The sequence below is a fragment of the Xiphophorus hellerii genome, chromosome 17 (assembly GCF_003331165.1).
Source record: "Xiphophorus hellerii strain 12219 chromosome 17, Xiphophorus_hellerii-4.1, whole genome shotgun sequence".
Taxonomy (NCBI): Eukaryota; Metazoa; Chordata; class Actinopteri; order Cyprinodontiformes; family Poeciliidae; genus Xiphophorus; species Xiphophorus hellerii.
In genome coordinates, this window is record NC_045688.1 from 13092395 (window position 1) to 13109670 (window position 17276).

A 17276-nucleotide genomic window follows, 5' to 3' on the forward strand; every position below is an offset into this window, starting at 1 on the left:
AGCAGTAGCAGTGCTTTCAGTGAAACTCGCCATATATCAGCACTCTGGTCTCCTCCGCCGGTCTCCTCGGTCAGCTCACTTGTAGCAGATTGATGTCCTGTTGTGCAGATGCAGACTTCTGGCCGGGGCTCATTTACTCTGACGGAAGGCAGGTGTCAACGCCGGCCGTCCCGGAGGGGCGAGCCGAGGCTTCCGTTCTCCGGGAAATTGACATGAGGAAGGGATGTGACAGCTGGGACGCAACAAGTGCCAACGTGGGGTTTTTTTGTTTCAGAGGAAAGAGGAAATTAAACCATTAAATGTCCATCTTTAAGATGTTAATGCTTAAAATGTTTGGCCTTTTTTTTTATGTGATCTATGACTAGATTCAGTTTCCAGAGTGGGCCTTTTGCTGTAGAAAGGGTGCCTATGTAGACTGGGGAAAGTCTGGTTTTCCAGATCTGGATAAGTATGGAAATAAAACTGAGGAAAATGTTTCTATTTCCAGACTTTACCCCAGTGTTTATCCTACTATCTGAATGTGATGACCCTCCTTCATCACTCTATCATGTGCTTCTTTCAACCCTTACTTTCTCCTGGCAGCTTTTGCTTCTTTACCACCTTGTCTTGCCTTCGTTTCTTTCTTTTGTTCTTCCATTCTTATCATGCGTTCCTGTTTTAGCCTTTCTTTCTTGCATCCCTCCTTTCCTTCTGATTTCCCTTAGTTGCTCTTTTTCTTGTCCTGTCCTTTCTTCCTTTACCTTCCTTTTTATTTCCATGTCTTGCATGCTTCTCTTCTTCCTTTTACATACCTTGTTTCCTTTTGTTCTTTTCTTCATGTCTCTTTCCTTTTTCTTCTTCCTTCCCATGTGTCCTTCCTTCCTGTCTTTACTTTTCCTTGTCTTTATCGCACTCCTTATGTCCTCTGTTTGTTTTTCATTGTCCCACTAGCTTCCCCCCTGTCTTTTTGCTTCATTATTATATTCATACCTCGTCTCTCCTTTCATTCTTTGTTTCCCTTCTCTTCCCTTTTCTACTTTCATTGTCCTCAGTTAACTTCTCCAGCTTATTTGCGAGTAGCTGTTGGAGCTCTTTCTCATGGCAGCCTCGTTGCATCACTATTACAAGCAGGCATGAGCTGGCTTCTGCTTTCAAAATACACCTCAGTTTTAAACAACTAAAATGTGGCGTCACACAGCTGCAGCGCTATGAAGTAGTTTTAATAAGATGCCAAAGAGTAGAGTGAAGAGTTTCCTCAGTTTGTATGACATACAGTACATAAAAGTTGTGGAGGCGTCAGTCAGTTTTGTGTCAAGACAAAGTTGACTGGTTGGAAGCATTTCTGGTAGTGCCATCATTTGTAAGAAACAGCCATTGGAAACAAGCTATGTTAGCATGACTTTTAGCTAAGAGAAGTCTGTTTGTTTTACCCAAAAACATGCTAACAAGCTAACGTTAGCCTGTCAGACTTGTCCCTTCTTTATGTGGCTCCTACTTGTCCAAACCTCATGAAGTTTGCACTTTAATGTTGAAAACTGATCTGAGAACTCCAGTTGACATGGTCCGTATAAACTAAGAACTCTGGGAAATTGAGTGTGGAAAAGTCTGGAAGCATTTTAGAAGTGTGTCGGAACCCCTTCACACTTCTAAAGTGTTTCTGAACACTAGCTTAAATTGTTTCTTCCTGAACATTTAAAGTCTTTTCGGAGTCGTTTAATACAAAAGTTTAGCAGTATTTGTTCTCTACGTTGCCAGGCTCTGTGCTGCCTGAGTATGCTTTTGTTTTCTGCTGGCTTAAACAACAAAATAGAGAAAATTCCAGATAATTTGATAAGTTTCTTGTAAAATGGCATGCCCACACAGACATTTATTTTGTTGCAAGAGGATGTCACATAGCGAGGCCAGGGAGGGGAAAAGAGTAAGGGGGATGGGGGAAGTCCGATAAACAAGCTGTCTCCAACTTAAGAAGAGGACTGTGGCGTTGCAGACGGCCGCTTTTTCACTGAGAGGAATGTGAGGGGCTGCAGAGACTCGGGTGGAGAGCTCATATGTGAGAGAGAGAGAAAGAACAGCTTTGGAGTGTGTGTTTTAAAAAAAAAAAAAATAGAAAAAATTAAATGTCAGCGCCGTGAAAAGATCGGCGTGGCTCTCTCTCGCATCTCCCGGAGTCGCGCAGGTGTTCGCGTTCATGTGCGCAACCATGCCCGAACACAGAGGTGTCACGGCGGGTCCAACAACACCATCAATCACGCTGTGTTTGAGAGGAAGCCAAGGCTGTGGCCACTACGTAGTGAATGTGAGAGCTCTATCTTGCTGTGCATGCAGCATGCAAGAAAACCTTCCCTCCTTTCTTTTTTTTTTTCCCTTTTTTCCCCAGTTTGGTTACGGGAAAAGGCAGCATTTTTTCCTTCCATATTTGGTCATGTGGAGCACTGCCAGTGAGCAGTAGCCTTTTGATGCTGTACAAACATCCCTATTTTGTGTGGGATCTGTACTTTTTGGAATGCTCTTACTCCAATTTAGCCTGATTGTGGGTGTAGCATCTGAAACTGCACTTTTTAAGAGGGACACAAACCCTTTAAAAGTCAAACACTCTAGAAGGAGATTGGATTGCATTTTGCTTCTCTTCTACGGAGAACTTTCCTCATTGCGTGATTATTTATGATTCGGACAGAAGGAATCCAACTCCTAATGCAAATGTCCCTCTTAAAACCAGCATTTAAAAGTGAGGCAGCGTTTCATAACCCGCTTTTTCCAGCCAGCGGCTACATTGTCTGCTCTCGGACAGTCACTTTATTTAGAGAATCGGATCAGCAGCTGACAAATAGGAATTTATCATTTTGGGTCGGTGGCAAACTTTGGAGAAGTTTAAATGAGGTTTCAGAGTTGGCTTTAGTTTTTAAAGGCATTGTTTTTTTTGCAGTTTAATCTAGTTAAGAGGTGATGCTCTGAGTAGTTCAAATAAAGAAGCTACTCTGAGATTCAGATGATGAATATGGTGCAATAGTGAATTGTTATTGCAGTTTAAGAGTAACAGCTTTAGGCGTGGTGCTTATGAACACACCAACAAACAGTGCTTATGATAGTATTTATATCAGTAACATTGTCATAGTTTCACCCCAAATTGTTATGGGATTTTATGTGATAAACCAACACAAATTCAGCATAAAATAAAACTTGGAAAATTGGAAGTTAGCAGATTTGTAAATTGGGTCCATCTGAAAACTGACACCAAACCTCACCCTAAACACACACTCCTTAGTGTAAAGGATGCATCATGCTGTGGGGAGGCTTTTAGTCTTGCCACAGTTTGCCACTTAGATTTAAGTCTACGTTTTGACGGGGCTGTTTGAACACATACAATTTTTTTTTATATAAATATCAGCTACCCAATGATTTCATACAATTAACTTGCATTTTTCTTTGTTTTTTTTTCCTTCATTATTGCCCCACCACTCTATGTCAACGCTAGCGTCTCAACCATAAATGCATGCTGTTTAGCAGTATAAATTCACTAACTAATGTGACTGTGCTTTTTGATAATGGCTAGCTTTTAATTTTTGAGTAGTGTTTGTCCTCTGGATGTAAACAATGATGGATGATTTTGCAAAAAAAAAAAAAAATACTTTTGTTAGCTTTGAAAAACTTTTAGCATCATTGTAATAAATGCTGTAAAGCTATAATTCTAAGAATTATTGAATCCAAGCAGTCTATCATAACTACAGTCTGGGATATAAGGGTATTGCAATGACATCTGTGATTTAATTGCATTAATCATTGCGTTGTAGCTCTGCATACTGGGTAAATTTAGGGCCTTTGTCATCAGACCATGTCTTCAGATTCCATGCTTTTTTCTATTGATGAAAAATTTTAAAACTGTGTCCGTTTCTTTCCATTTTCCAAATATGCACTACTTTGTATTTCCAGTAAACTGCATTGTTTGTGGTTTTATCGTGCCTAAATGTGAAAAGGTAAATAAGTTTCTTTATGTATGAGTATTATTTATGAGGTGTTTTCATCTTAAAAAGAAACATGATGTCTCTGAACACAAAGACTGAAGAGTAGAGGAAAAAATATATATATAAAAAAGTGAGTCACAATCTAAATATACAGAAGATTACAGCATGTAAAGTGAAGTTGAATTATTTCCCGCACTTAAACACAGGATTAAAGTGTTACATACTAATAATCTGTTTCAATCAAGGCAGTCAATTTGTAGGTATGTAACTACAAATTTCCATCCAAGAAGAATTCCTTAACTTGACAGATCATTGGAAGAAATGTTCCTCATAACATCAGTTTTATCAAAGCGTTCGCTTTGGGAAAGTAAGTTGACGCCAAAATAGGAACAGCTGATTTTCATGGTCCTTTTAAGGATAATTCCAGTGTGTTGGACCTCACTTTGCACAATTTTAACCATAATTTGTCTTAATATTTTAGGCCATGGTTGGAAGGTCTGTACAAGAAAACATGATAAAACTTGAAACCCAATCTGGCTTAGAGCAGATCAGTGCAAACAAACCCATCATTTGAACATCAGATCAGCTAAATTTCCCCCAACTTGTCCACATTATTGTTAGGATCGTGGTGCTGTTTGTCTTTTAGGCCACTGATTGAGTGTTGAATTTAACCCCAGATAATTTTGTCCAGCGTATAATGCCTCCGCGGTATTCCATTGAGACTTTCTTGGCTGTGTGTGTGTGTGAAGATAAACCTAAGTCCGCCTGTCTCAGCACATATGATTCACATGGCACAGAGAGGTGCTATGGAATGTGAACCATTGTCTGGGAATGCAGGAGTCTCCTTTTTCCTCACCAAATGGAAACTTGACATCTTTAACCTTCAGGTCTTTTCCTCATCCTGATGTGAAGTTTTCCCTCACTGGTTGATCTTTTTTTTTTCTTTCTTTTTTTTTATCAGCTTAAGTCAGCACAAAGGAAACCGAAGAAGGATTTAATGGATAATTGCGTTTAATCACTAGATCCTGATGACAATTCGCCTCGGGCGTTCATGGTTGCATTTCACTTTGCGTTGGCATTACCCTCTCAGGTTTGCCTGTAATTGCCGTAGGCTCACGCTTGGTGAAAATTTTCCCCATTTCAGCTGAAGCTTCTGAAATTTGTTTTGGAAGAAGAGCGAATGTATGCGGAAAGCAGATGGCAGTGAGGCCGAGCTGAGCGCTGATGCTTGGCCTCATATGTTGCGTACAAAGTACGGTTGCAGCTGAGGATCCTGGCGTTGGGAGCAAAAGTTTGTGGTTGACATTTGCTATGACAAATCAAGAAAGAAGTTTGGCTCCAACGAAGGCTTAAACCCTGTAAATTAAGCTGAGGACTCGAGTTAATTCATAGCCAACCATCTCCGCCTCTCTTCATATTTTAGCTATGCCGAGTGTGCAGCTGTTGGTTTAGCTGTGGCGTTGTGGTCAAAGCAGGAAGGACAGTAAGAGAAGTGCGTGTGGGAAAGTTAGAGTTGTACTCTGAGCAAAGGCAGTAGAGTTTTTACACAAAATGTAGTGCGAGTTACTGTTTTATAAGAAATATTGGAACCTGGCATGTGGTTAATACTGACTATTTAAATGTCAATGCAGGGATAAAAATGTCTATAAAAGATTTTAAAACCTAACACAAGGTGATTGTGAATGTAGCTCAGTGGGTTGGAATGTTGAAACAAAAATTATTGATCTACTTGACATAATGATTAAACCACAGCACAGCAGTTTACAATATGTGATGAGTGTAAATTAAGGTAAAACATTCAGTTTTATGTAAAAAAAAATTAGCATGGTTGCTATAATAAACTTAAACTGAGAAGGATTTCAAGCTAACATAATGTAGATATCAATCTGAGTTGTTGGACTAAAAGTAGAGCTTGACATTACAAAATAATTGAAAGTCACACGGTGTGATACATTTTTAAAATGAAATTTAGACAACGCACAGAAACAACAGTTTTATAATGAAGTAAGCCGCATGATGAATAGCATTAGCTGTCTGAATAGCTAAAGCAACTTAAACCCATTAGGGTCTAAACCTAACAAGCTAACAAAACAACAAATTGGAAAGAAAAAAGTATAGGACACATTTCTTGAATATGGATAATTTCAGGTGTTGATAAAGAAATAAAGTCTGTCTTTTGAAAGAAAATTTACAATATAAGCTAAGAAAGTGTGAATGTCATTTAATTGGTTAAAATGTTTCCATTATTTGTACCCACTTATCTTTGCGTCGTCATTAAGTGACAGGCGGGGTACACCTTCCACAGTCCTTTGAAGGGCAGCATAGAGACACACTCTCACTCAAAATGATCAACATTCCCTTTAGTGTTGCATCTTTATTTTTAATTAAGAAGATATAGTTCTACATAATTTGATCAAATTAGTTTATGACTCTGGTCCTGAAACATTCAAATAAAGAGGAGATTCTAGATGATAAAGTAATGGGAACAACCAAAAAACAGCATAAACCTTCTAGTTTAATGCACAAACGCTGACCCACAGTCACTACACATACTGGATCTTTATATATATATATATATATAAAATACTTTTAAAAAAATACTTTTCACATTATAATATATAAACCCCCTTACACTTTAATTTTAACAGCTCTGAGACTACTCTCAGGAGACTCCTTACCTGTGCGAGAAATGATACATTTACCCAACTCAAACTGTCCCCGGAGCCTCGGCCAAAACAGCTGTTAGAGCGCACTACCTCTAACATGAAGTGTCTTCCTCTCATTACGCCTCGTCTTCCTTATTTTACTGCCGAGGCTTTATCTGTGTGATAAAATAACCATAAAATGATCATTCTTTCTTTACTAAAGTACACTTTCTTAGCTTGAAATGAGAAAGAGCACCTGCCCCTGCTCTTCCTCTTAGGCTTTTTAAAAAAAATTTATATATACTTTGGTCATTTTCTCTTGAGAAGGGTTGTAGATTTAACTTTAGTAATTAGTGCACTCTTGCTTTCCTGCACTGGGACTCCAATTTGAACTGAAATTGCCATCATTGTTTCTGTAGTTTAAATTACAGAGAAAGTGTCCAAAGGAGTAACCCAAGAGGGTCACCAAGGAACTCAGGACAACATCCACAGCTTTTCTTTCCTCTCTTGCCTAATGTGTTTGCATACACCTCAGAAAGTACATAACTGCACCCCTGTTGAACAATCCCCCCTAAAGTAAAAATACTGTCTGAATGTGTATCCTGTCAGCATGTTGGGGTGCATTCACACCAGTCCTGTTTAGCCCACTTTAATCGAGCAGCAGTCTGGTTTGTTTGGGGAGTTGTGAAGGGGTAACCGAACTCTGACACTTTCCAAAAAAGCGAACACTGGTCCGCTTAAAAACCTAGGTTTTGGTTTAATTAAAGTGAACTCTATCTCAGTTTGGATTCATATGTGAATGCCAAGTGAACCAGAGACCGCTCCAAAAACACGAAGCAAACTATAGCACAGGGTATTCTGGGTCAATGGAAGCAAAACAAAGGCGAGAGTCTAGCGCTAGCGGGACAAAAGAGAAATCCTACAACTGCTCAATTGTGATTGTGCTCCATTTTTGTGCTTTGTGAAGAAGGAAGCTGCGTTCATGTATTCATGGAGGTTTTTGTGTTGTTTTCTTCAGTAGTTCTTGGTGCAGGGCCGCTACAGGCGAGGGTGGAAAATGCAGGTTTTTCAATTAGTTTGCAACATTTGGCTCAATGCAATATGAAAGCGAACCACACCAGCTGAAAATGTTAGAAAGGTTGCAATTTCTAACATAGAACTGAGTCTATGAGACTATCCGGTGTGAAAACACCTTTTAATGCAATTAAAAAATGTTACATCCACTTACCGCTGACTTGTTGATACACTTTGTCACCTTTGTTCCTTTTATTAACTAACCGCACAGCTGGAAAATCCACAACTAGGCGTAATGCTGTTTTTTGCTCATCCACTTCGTCTCAATGTAAACCCCCTTTTACTCAATAACCAAAACAGGGCCTGCACACACAAAGAAGAGGAGCTTTGTTGAACTGGCATGTGTAATAAGAAATATCAAGTCTCTTTAAAGTCTGTCTATTAGAATCAAAGGTGAAATAACATTCCTCGCATAGCTTCATGACTCTACCGTGAAGATTAATGTGTTTGTGAAGAGATTGCAAGAGGATAGCAAGTCCTCTCTTGTGATAGAAGTTATCCAATGTTGGGAGCATTTCATCAGAACCTGAAGCCATTTTTTCTTTCCCAATCCAACCTCTTCCCTTTTGTCTGGTTGTGCCTCATTCGAGCAACAATGTTCTATTGTTTCAACTCAAGACTTTCGGTGTGTGGAGTCATGATGTATAATCCTAGTGAATGTGAGGATCATATCAGCTTGGTTCTTAAGGGCTTTCAAGAGACTGGCACTTAGACGGTGGGTTATGTGCCAGGGTCTGGCGGTCTCGACGGCTAGTAGTTTGACTGATAAAAATATCATTATTCATAGTAAGACAGAGAAGGCAGACAGGGTGAAAGAAGAGTAGGCAAGGAGTGGATAGATGGCGCTGAACAGGAATAAACGGACAAAGATGGAGAAGGGAGATGTTTTACAGCTGGCAGGCATGGGCAGGTTCAAAATGTGACAAAATGTTTACTCTGGCTGCCTCAACTTTATGCCTTTGTTAGCTTTTTGCAATGTGTGGGTGGTCCCTTCAGCGACGCAAACAACAGTTACACCTCTAGGTTGCACTAAAGACCCTTTCTCTAGGGACTCTGGTGATTCCTTATTTTAATAACAGTTTATTTTATCGCTCTATTTTAGAGCAAATTTAATCCTAAGGGACTTCAGTACAGTCCAGTCACATTGCCATATTCAATGTTCAGATCATATTACTTGGTCAAATTCAGTTGGTCATGCAATAAAGCCCAGCTAATTACTCTGAATTGTGACTTTTGGTAGCACTGAACTTTATATGGGGAAGAAAATAGAGCTAACCCAAAGTTAATAGCTGCAATAATTAAGAACAATGCATATATTGTAGCAATAAAAAGTTTTTTAAATGCTTTTATTCCCTCCCCCCTTGTTTATTACTCAATAATACTTTGCAACGTGAATCACAAATCAACTTACGATGTATTTGTTGCATCCATCTGTTGCTAAATGACAGGTCTTTAAATCATTTTTTAAAACTGTGCACATTGAGCAAACAGGCTTGCACCTCAGCTGCATAAATTAAACATTATGTGTAATAATAAGCCCAAATTTATATTCTTTGCATGCTCTCATTGCTAATACGTTCTCCCTCCCCTGGGCGTTTGGCCGTTTCTGGAAAGCGTGCGAGGTCTTTTCAGGTTTGGTTGTTGTTGCTCTCATCTCGTCTTGATTACTGTGGTGTGACCGGCCGTTTCCCACTCATCGTTTTCACAAATAACTCTTAAATGCGGAGCTAAACATAGACTCCTCGCGCTATTTAGGGCGTCTCTTAAGACGAGGGTATTGCTGTACGGAGGCATGGTTTTTATTTACTCTACAGGCTCGCGTAAGAAGGGTTGACGATGCAATAAGGGGGTTGGGTGGGCGAGAGTCTGCAGGTGCTTTTCACATTCATGCATCCGTTTCTGGTCATTAGCATGTGCAAGCACAAAAAATCAATAACGCCTCTCCTACGTGCCTGTTTGCATATATACCTGGGTGGCAATGTCCAATGTGGGACCACAAATGGGAAGATAGGGAGGCATAACTCGCAGCATACAGGAAGCTGAGAAGGAAAACAAAGTTTAGCCAAGCTCTGACACGTCTGTAAACAACACAGGGAAAAGTTTTGGAGCAGAGATGGGAGGACAGAAAGAGGGAGGGACAACTAGGAGGGAAGGAAGAACAAGCAGGCATTTGCTTTTTTCTGACAAATGATTCCAGCTTTGGGAGACGTTGCTTTGCATTTTTGCTCGGACAAACCGTTACAAGTTACTGGTATGGTGTGAGGGACAAAAACAAAAGACATTGGAGGCTAATTCAAGGTACGATGCAGTTCCTTTATGGCTTAAGTCTGTTTTAAGAATCTTATTCTCAGCACTGTTTGCATCTTTTTTGCCACACATTATTAAAATAGGCGTTAAGCCGCAGCTTACACGTAGCCCGCCGGTTATAGTTCGCTCCATTCCTGTTAGTTTTTTCATGAGAATCATAGATATATGATGGAAAGCTCAACAGCTCCTGGGTGGTCTCAGGCCTCACAGCCAGTCGTGTACCAAGTCGGTTTTTTTTCTTTCTTTAGATTTACTCCAAACTGATGATGTTAACATCCTGTCTTGGCTTCATCTTCTCTCTCTCTCTCTCTCCCCCCCTTGTTTTTGTGCTCAGTTGTATGCTTTTTTTTTAATTTTAGCTCCTCAGCTTGCTGACAACTAATGAGAGCTGTGTGTGCAAAATTATAACCCCATTGAGAGAGGTAGCAATTAAAGTTGCACATCGTGCTGTTTAAGTCCAGTGTAGTATTTAAACATAAAAAGGAAGCACTGTCTGGGCTGCCGCTCGCATGAATTGAAAACAACTGCGGCAAATACGTGTAAAAAGCCTTTAAAATGAACACATAAACATAAAATATCCATATTTTATTTTAGGAATGCATTACTGTTAATGGATTCCTTCTTTTTTTCCTTTAAATGAACTTAGCATAGCAAACATGCTAATTTAACTTAGCTTCTAGCAGACTCAGTGACTTAATGCCATTAATTGATTTGTTGCTTAATGCAACAGGCATAGTAATATCTACAATCTTTTTTTCTGAGTTTCCATAACAACAGACATTTTTTACATGGGTAACTACAACAGAACAATAGTTGGAGCAGAACCACGTCCAAAACATTTGGGACACTTGACTGGAGCTGTGGCCTCCTGCTGTTGAGGTTTTTATACATCTTTTTTCTTTTTCCAGTGGTGCCAGTAAATGAGGTCAGAGCTGTAAATGAATACCTTTCTGTCCTGCTTCCTCGCCAGAAAGCGAGCAAAGTGAACATATCTGTGTTTGATGATGTCTCCGCAGAGCACCATCATGGAGGACATGGACTTTGAGCGGCGCCGGGAGCTGAGGAGGCAGAAGCGGGAGGAGATGCGCCTGGAGGCTGAACGGTGAGACGCGTCTTGGGCTGTCCCTTTTGATATATGTATTTTTATTCAGGCGTTCTCTGTGTGCTTAAAAAAACCCACCTGCGCCTCAGAGAGGTGAATCTGCTGTCGTTTAGGATTTTTTATTTTTATTTTTTGTATGGATGTGGAAGCAGTTTCTTTTGTGCGATTATTCCCTGGTTGTTAATTCTCTGCACACCACCTCTGATGCTCACGCCAAGTTAGGGGAGGACGTTAGCCAGGAGCCAGGTCTTTTAAAAACATCACTCAGCAGATATTGGCTTTCCCCAAAGCAGGCAGGAAGAAGAAAGGCTTGATAAGAAATCTGATACGCTCTGTGATGACCTTTAATGTTCAATCATGCCCTGCCTCCCTGTTTCCAATTTTCTCTCCCAGATACTATGGCCTTTTGAACCCTCTTTTACTTAGTGGAAGAAACTGATTAAACTAAAGTTGGCTTCTGCAAATTGAGTCAGCCCCAACACGCTAAAGTGGACTAATCAAAAAGGTAGTTAAAAGGCATTTTTATTGCGAGGGTTTTATACAGAGTGCGACAAGAAAGCGTTTAGACTCACTATTTCTTCTTTTTTTCAGTTTTCTAAAAGGTCTCTTCATCTTTGGTGCAGTCTTTAGCGCTAAGGAAGAGTCTGATTTGGATGCAGATAACCGTCCAAGGTCACTTGCTGCTTAGAAGCCTTTATATTAGAACCTGCATCACTTATGGAAAACAAAGTGACACCGGGTTGAACTCTGCAGAACGCTTGGATGGGTTTTCTCTGAAAATTTGTTCTAAGACATTATGAATATGCGAGTTGTGTTTTCTAGTAAAGAGTGAGGCCAGTCGCTCAAGGTGAAATTGTTTATGTGCAAAGGAAAATCTGCAGTATGTTAGGCACAGTTATTTCAAATTGGTGTTAAAATTAATTCTGCTTTGCACCTGATAAAAGGATAGTTGTAATTTGTTGGTATTGATTTTGAATTTAGGTCTAAGCATATTATCTGATTCTTAAAACTAGATTTAAATCTGACCAAAGGCTGCTTTACTGCTTTAACGATGGTCTTTGGCCTTTTAAGTCTGCAAAAGAACTACTTCCTTTGTTGCTTCAAAATAAGAGTCACAAGCGCAGATTAAAAGATGTCAAGGTTAAAGCTTATATCCTGGGTATAATAATTCTGTGAAACAACAACAACTACTAGTTAAAGCCTTTAAGATGGACTTCACTTAAACAAAAACACATGATCAACACTTTTACTTCTCCACAGAGACTAAATACTATTTTGCTGACATGCTAGTAGCTAACACTGTGCCCATTATCTGATACCAATCTAATTTTTCATATTTAGGTTTTAAAAATCTTTCTGTGGGTGGAAAGGCCTGTTTCATGCGACCTTTGAGGTTCTTCAAAAAGTGTCAGCTAACTTTCTGCCTACCAACATGGAGTACATAAAAGACAGAGCGATAACAAACATGCTCCAAAAATGTCTTACTATTTTAAATTTCTTTTTAAAAATTACTTGAACATTTGTAAACTTTAGCAATCAGATATCAAACAGTGCATCTTGGGGGAGCATGTTGTAGCGGTAAGATGGGCATCCTATGTATGATTATAGTCGTCAGGGATTCTGCCTGTTTCCATTTGGACAGCTGTGAATAAAAGCCAGATGTTTTAAGCTTGATCATCTATTCCTAATTTAGTTGTTACATAGGATAAAATATGTCTGAATCAAGATGTGTTGATATTGGATTTTCTAGAGACGGAGTGCGCTGGTGTTTGGTTTTCCTAGGCTAAGGTAAACGGGGATTGCTCTGAAAGACAAAAAGATGGCAAGGATAGCACTCCTCATTCAATTATAGGTTTTTAGATTCAAGATCTCTACAACCAATTTTTGTCTGTTATGCAGAAGTGATGTCTTGAGGGCCTTTTTTAATTTCCACCTCTTAGACTTTCATGCCTCATTTCCTCAAATGCACTCTTAATAGCTGATTTAAGTGAAGCTTAATGGTTTCACAGTCCACTGCTTAGAATTATTTATACATTTTTCAAGTGTTTATGTTTATAGAGGACATGGAGTTGGACAGAAAAAGCAGACTAAAGAAAAGGCAACGGAAGAGATCAAAAGAGTCAACTGAGAGAAAACGTTGAAGCTTTTGGGGAGTTAATTTATACGTCGTCCATCATTTTATGCATCAGGCAACACTGATCTCTTATTGGTGTTTTTTCTGACAATACATTAAAGCAAGTCATATTTATAGTGTTGTTGTGAAGTATTTCCCTTTGACTTTGTTCAGCAGTTTTGTCTTAGATCACAGGTGTCAAACTCCAGTCCTCGAGGGCCGGTGTCCTGCAGTTTTTAGATGTGCCACAGGTACAAAACACTGGAATGAAATGGCTTAATTACCTCCTCCTTGTGTAAATCAGTTCTCCAGAGCCTTAATGACCTAATTATTCTGTTCAGGTGTGGTGCAGCAGAGGCACATCTAAAAGTTGCAGGACAGCGGCCCTTGAGGACTGGAGTTTGACACCCCTGTCTTAGATCATCAAACTAATCTTATTATTCCACAGTGTTAACAAAAATGCAGTTATCAAATGATTTCATTTATTAAGAAGGGGAAAATGCTATACTCGCCCTATGTGAAAATTTAGCTACACGCTAAGGCTATACCTGTCAGATCAGGGAATCTGGAAATTAAATGGCAACCTGATAAAGGCGAAGAGATACCAAAAAGCAACACATCAGGTCCCAATTTAAAGAATTCATGAGCAGATAAAATCTATTGTGTGTCTGGAAAGTGTTAGAAAGCCTTTTTTTAAGGCTTTATGGCTGAAATAAACCACAGCAGGAGCCGTGAATGGGGGAAAAAAATGAACGAGTGATGAACCATCCAAGGAGATGCTTAGGCAGCTTAAATTATTCCCAGAGCACATCAAGGACTCATTCGGGAGGTCCAAACAGAACCAAGAGCGACGTCTAGAGCAAGATCAGTGTTCGTGGGTAGACTTGCAGGGAAATAACCGCACCTGAAAACAAAACAAAAAAAAAGAATGTAAACCCCCATCTTGGTGTTGACGAGCTCCAAGGCTTTCAGGAACATATTGAGTGAACTGGCGAAACATTTTGGAAAGTGTGTGTCCCCGTTGCATTTGGTGTGAAAATACACACTTTCGAAGAACCACAAACAGTGGAAGGCCGGATTTTTATCCGATTGAGGTGCTGTAGCAGAAACTTGAACAGGCAGATTTAAAAGGTAGAGTGGGCCATAGTTTCTCCACAGAGATCTAAACAGCATATTACCAGTTTTTCCAAACCTTAGATGCCAGTTGTTGCTCTGAAGGATGGCACAAACAATTATTAGCCTTTTTACCTGAAATAAATTAAATAATTATTTGAAAGCTGTGTTTTTTTTCTATTTACTCAGGGAATTGGTAGCAATTGGTAATAAAATTGGTTTGATGATGACAAAAGGTAAAAACAAATCAGTAAGGAGGCATTTCAACTCCAAGTTTGTTTGAGGAAGAATGTGGGGCCATGTAATGGTGCCTGTAGGGATGCTAAATTCCTGGCTATTATGTGTTTACTGGCCAGCTCTCCATTTACTACATGCTTGGTCACTGCTATTGTCTGTGTGGTAGAGTGTGAGTAGTAGTGTGGTCAGTGGGCGTTTGCATGCTGTACTAGATCATGTTATGCTTTGTGTGGGGTGAGTGCCTGCGTGGAGTAGATTTTCACTCTGCGTGTTTCACCTCCAGAGGTGATGAAAGCTTGACAAGCTCCATTCAAGCTTTTTTTAATATTTTTTTTTATGTTTAATCCATGCTTTGTTATGTATGGCATGGGAGACAGGCAGCCAAGTCTTCCCTGTTCTGTTTCACATCAGCCTCCGTTGGTCGTATGGAAGTTGTTGCTGAGACAGAGGTGCACGGAGGGCTTTGATTTACTATTATTATTCAATAAAGCCACAGACGTCCGCATATTATTCCTCAAAGCTTTCTCGCACACCCGTGTTCTTCAATTCCCCAATCAATGCTACTCATCAGTGCCGGAGTATGTTTTCCTTCAGCGAAACACACTCGGACAGGAATGTCTCCAAAGAGCTCATAGACATGGAATTTTCTCAGTCGATTCTGAAACCATGCTGCCTTGACTGAAACTGGTCTTTCTTTGTGTAGAAGCATACGCGAGTCAATAAAAAGTTAATAAAAGTCAAATTAAGTTTACAATTTTTTTCTGGAGTCTGGTAGAATTTTAACTTTGCTGTACAGACAGCAAGTTTGTGGTGTGTTTAGATATATAATTTCTTGATTAAAGTAGTTAATTTTGCAATTAGCATTACATATTATGTTGTTTGCAAGTGAGACTTTTAAATGAAATTTAGGTGAAAATGACAAAACAACTTGCTTTTCATTTTTCAACATGTTAAACTAAAGCAAAGCTACCCGTTAGCTTTGTGCTAACAAGTCAGCTAGTTGTTATCCATCTTTGCAGAATTTTCTTATAGCATATGAAAGTCATTTTTTTCTCAAACTTCTCTGGTGTTGTCTGGTGTTTTATTTTTTCTTTGCCTTAGCAAAGAAAAAATATTAGCTTTTCATTAGCTAGCTATTTGCTTTTAACCTGGTAGAGTTCTATGTTACAAAATAGTGGCACATTTGGCAACTGCTAAAAGTAAAAATAACTGATTTACAACAAATGTTTCATATCTTATTTATCTTATTTATAAAACCTGTTGTGTTTTTTTTTGTTTTGTTTTTGTAATGAAGTTCATCAGCATTAGCTTAATTTTCAAACATTTCAAGCTAAAACAAAGCTGGCTGGTAGCTTTATGCTAGGCTAAAAGGAAGGGTAGATTGAAACTTTCTACTTAATTTTTACGATGTATAAATTGAGCAGAAATTTGTACGATGGATTGTACTAGCGCGTTGCTAGTACGATTAATGAAATAGCGAAAAGGTTTAATAATATTCACAAATGTCCAGTGATGTCGTGTTGCCACAGTCCAGATGTTATTCTTCATGGACTGTGATGTCAAAGACTGTTTGAAATCCTGAAGGATGTGCAAACTTGTACTGGAGAAGAGTGGCGCATAGTCATACTCTCTGATAAATCTTCCTTCCAATGGTTTAGAATACGCACAATTATTTTTTTTCTGGAGAATAAAAGACTAGGGATACCATGAGTCCTACAATGTGTTAACAGAGACGCATCCTGATGGAATCCACATGTTGGATTGCTTCAAATTCAAGGGAGCATAGTTGCTCATAATTCTGCTGAAGAACAATGCGTAGAAGGGCAGGGGGGACCAAAACGTACTCCAATAAGCAAGCATTTTTCTTTTTGAAAAGTCATTTTCTAGCAATATGAGGCAGCTTGTCTCAAGACAGTTTTAGTGAAGCGTCTCAATGACCATAACTCTGAAATTAGAAAACACTGAACTATTTCTTCATCTTCTCGCCATTCGGATGTCGCTTTCTTTCTGCTGACCTACTCCTACCCTTTCCTCTTCATTCTTTACGCCTCTCCTGACACTCCCCTCGAGAGACCAGGAAGTGCTGAGGAAATAACACCCATCCCCTGTGAATGAGCCATGTCAAACAGTCCCCACCCTGGCTGAACACCACTCCAAACATGACCCGATCGTGCTTCGTAAACCTTCGACTTCTGACAGGAACACGGACACATGGAAACCTTCCATGGACGGAGAGGTTGCTACCTTGCTTTTTGACCCTCGCGTGTCAAATTTTAACCTGCTGGATCCCTTTGAAAGCTTTCAATTCAGGAATTTATTGCGAATCTATTGTCATTTATCTGCGAGTAGGAATAAATGCATTTGGGTGGGACTTTGTATCAGCTAACGTTCTCTATCCTTGGAGGAACGCAGGGAGGGTGGACTGTGGTCCTGTGGGCCGGCAGAAGGAAGGGAAATGATCCAGGGAGATCAGCGTGGGAATGGGTCAGCATTTCTGACAGCCCAGTCCAAGCCCCCGCCTTTCACTCCCCCTTTACCATCCTTAATTCCTCTACCCCTCTCGTCCCTGCAGCCTTTCTCTCTTCACTTTCCTCCTTCGCATTGCTCTGTCCCTCTGTTGCCACGGAGGCTTTAAGAACCCCTTTCCCATGGGCATTTCCCAAATTATTTTCACTGACATTTCTGGGATATTTTCTAGTAATGATAATATTTGGACATTTTTCTCCCTAATAAGCTCACTGATGGCG

General features: G+C 39.6%; 1 protein-coding gene across 9 annotated transcripts in view; it reads left to right on the forward strand.

Moving 5' to 3' along the window:
* cald1a (caldesmon 1a) overlaps positions 1-17276 on the forward strand; it is a 62583-nt gene that overhangs the window by 19466 nt on the left and 25841 nt on the right. For 3 of the 9 annotated variants that reach the window (XR_004342611.1, XR_004342610.1, XM_032589059.1), the window contains exons 1-2: positions 9819-9955; positions 10981-11066. Coding sequence is in view for 7 of the 9 variants with exons in the window: in XM_032589059.1 (XP_032444950.1) it covers positions 10990-11066 (77 nt within the window). In the remaining 2 variants the exon portion in view is untranslated. Of the gene's footprint in view, positions 1-9817; positions 9956-10980; positions 11067-17276 lie in introns of those variants that run through there. The other 6 variants (XM_032589060.1, XM_032589061.1, XM_032589062.1 and 3 more) reach the window with 6 other exon arrangements.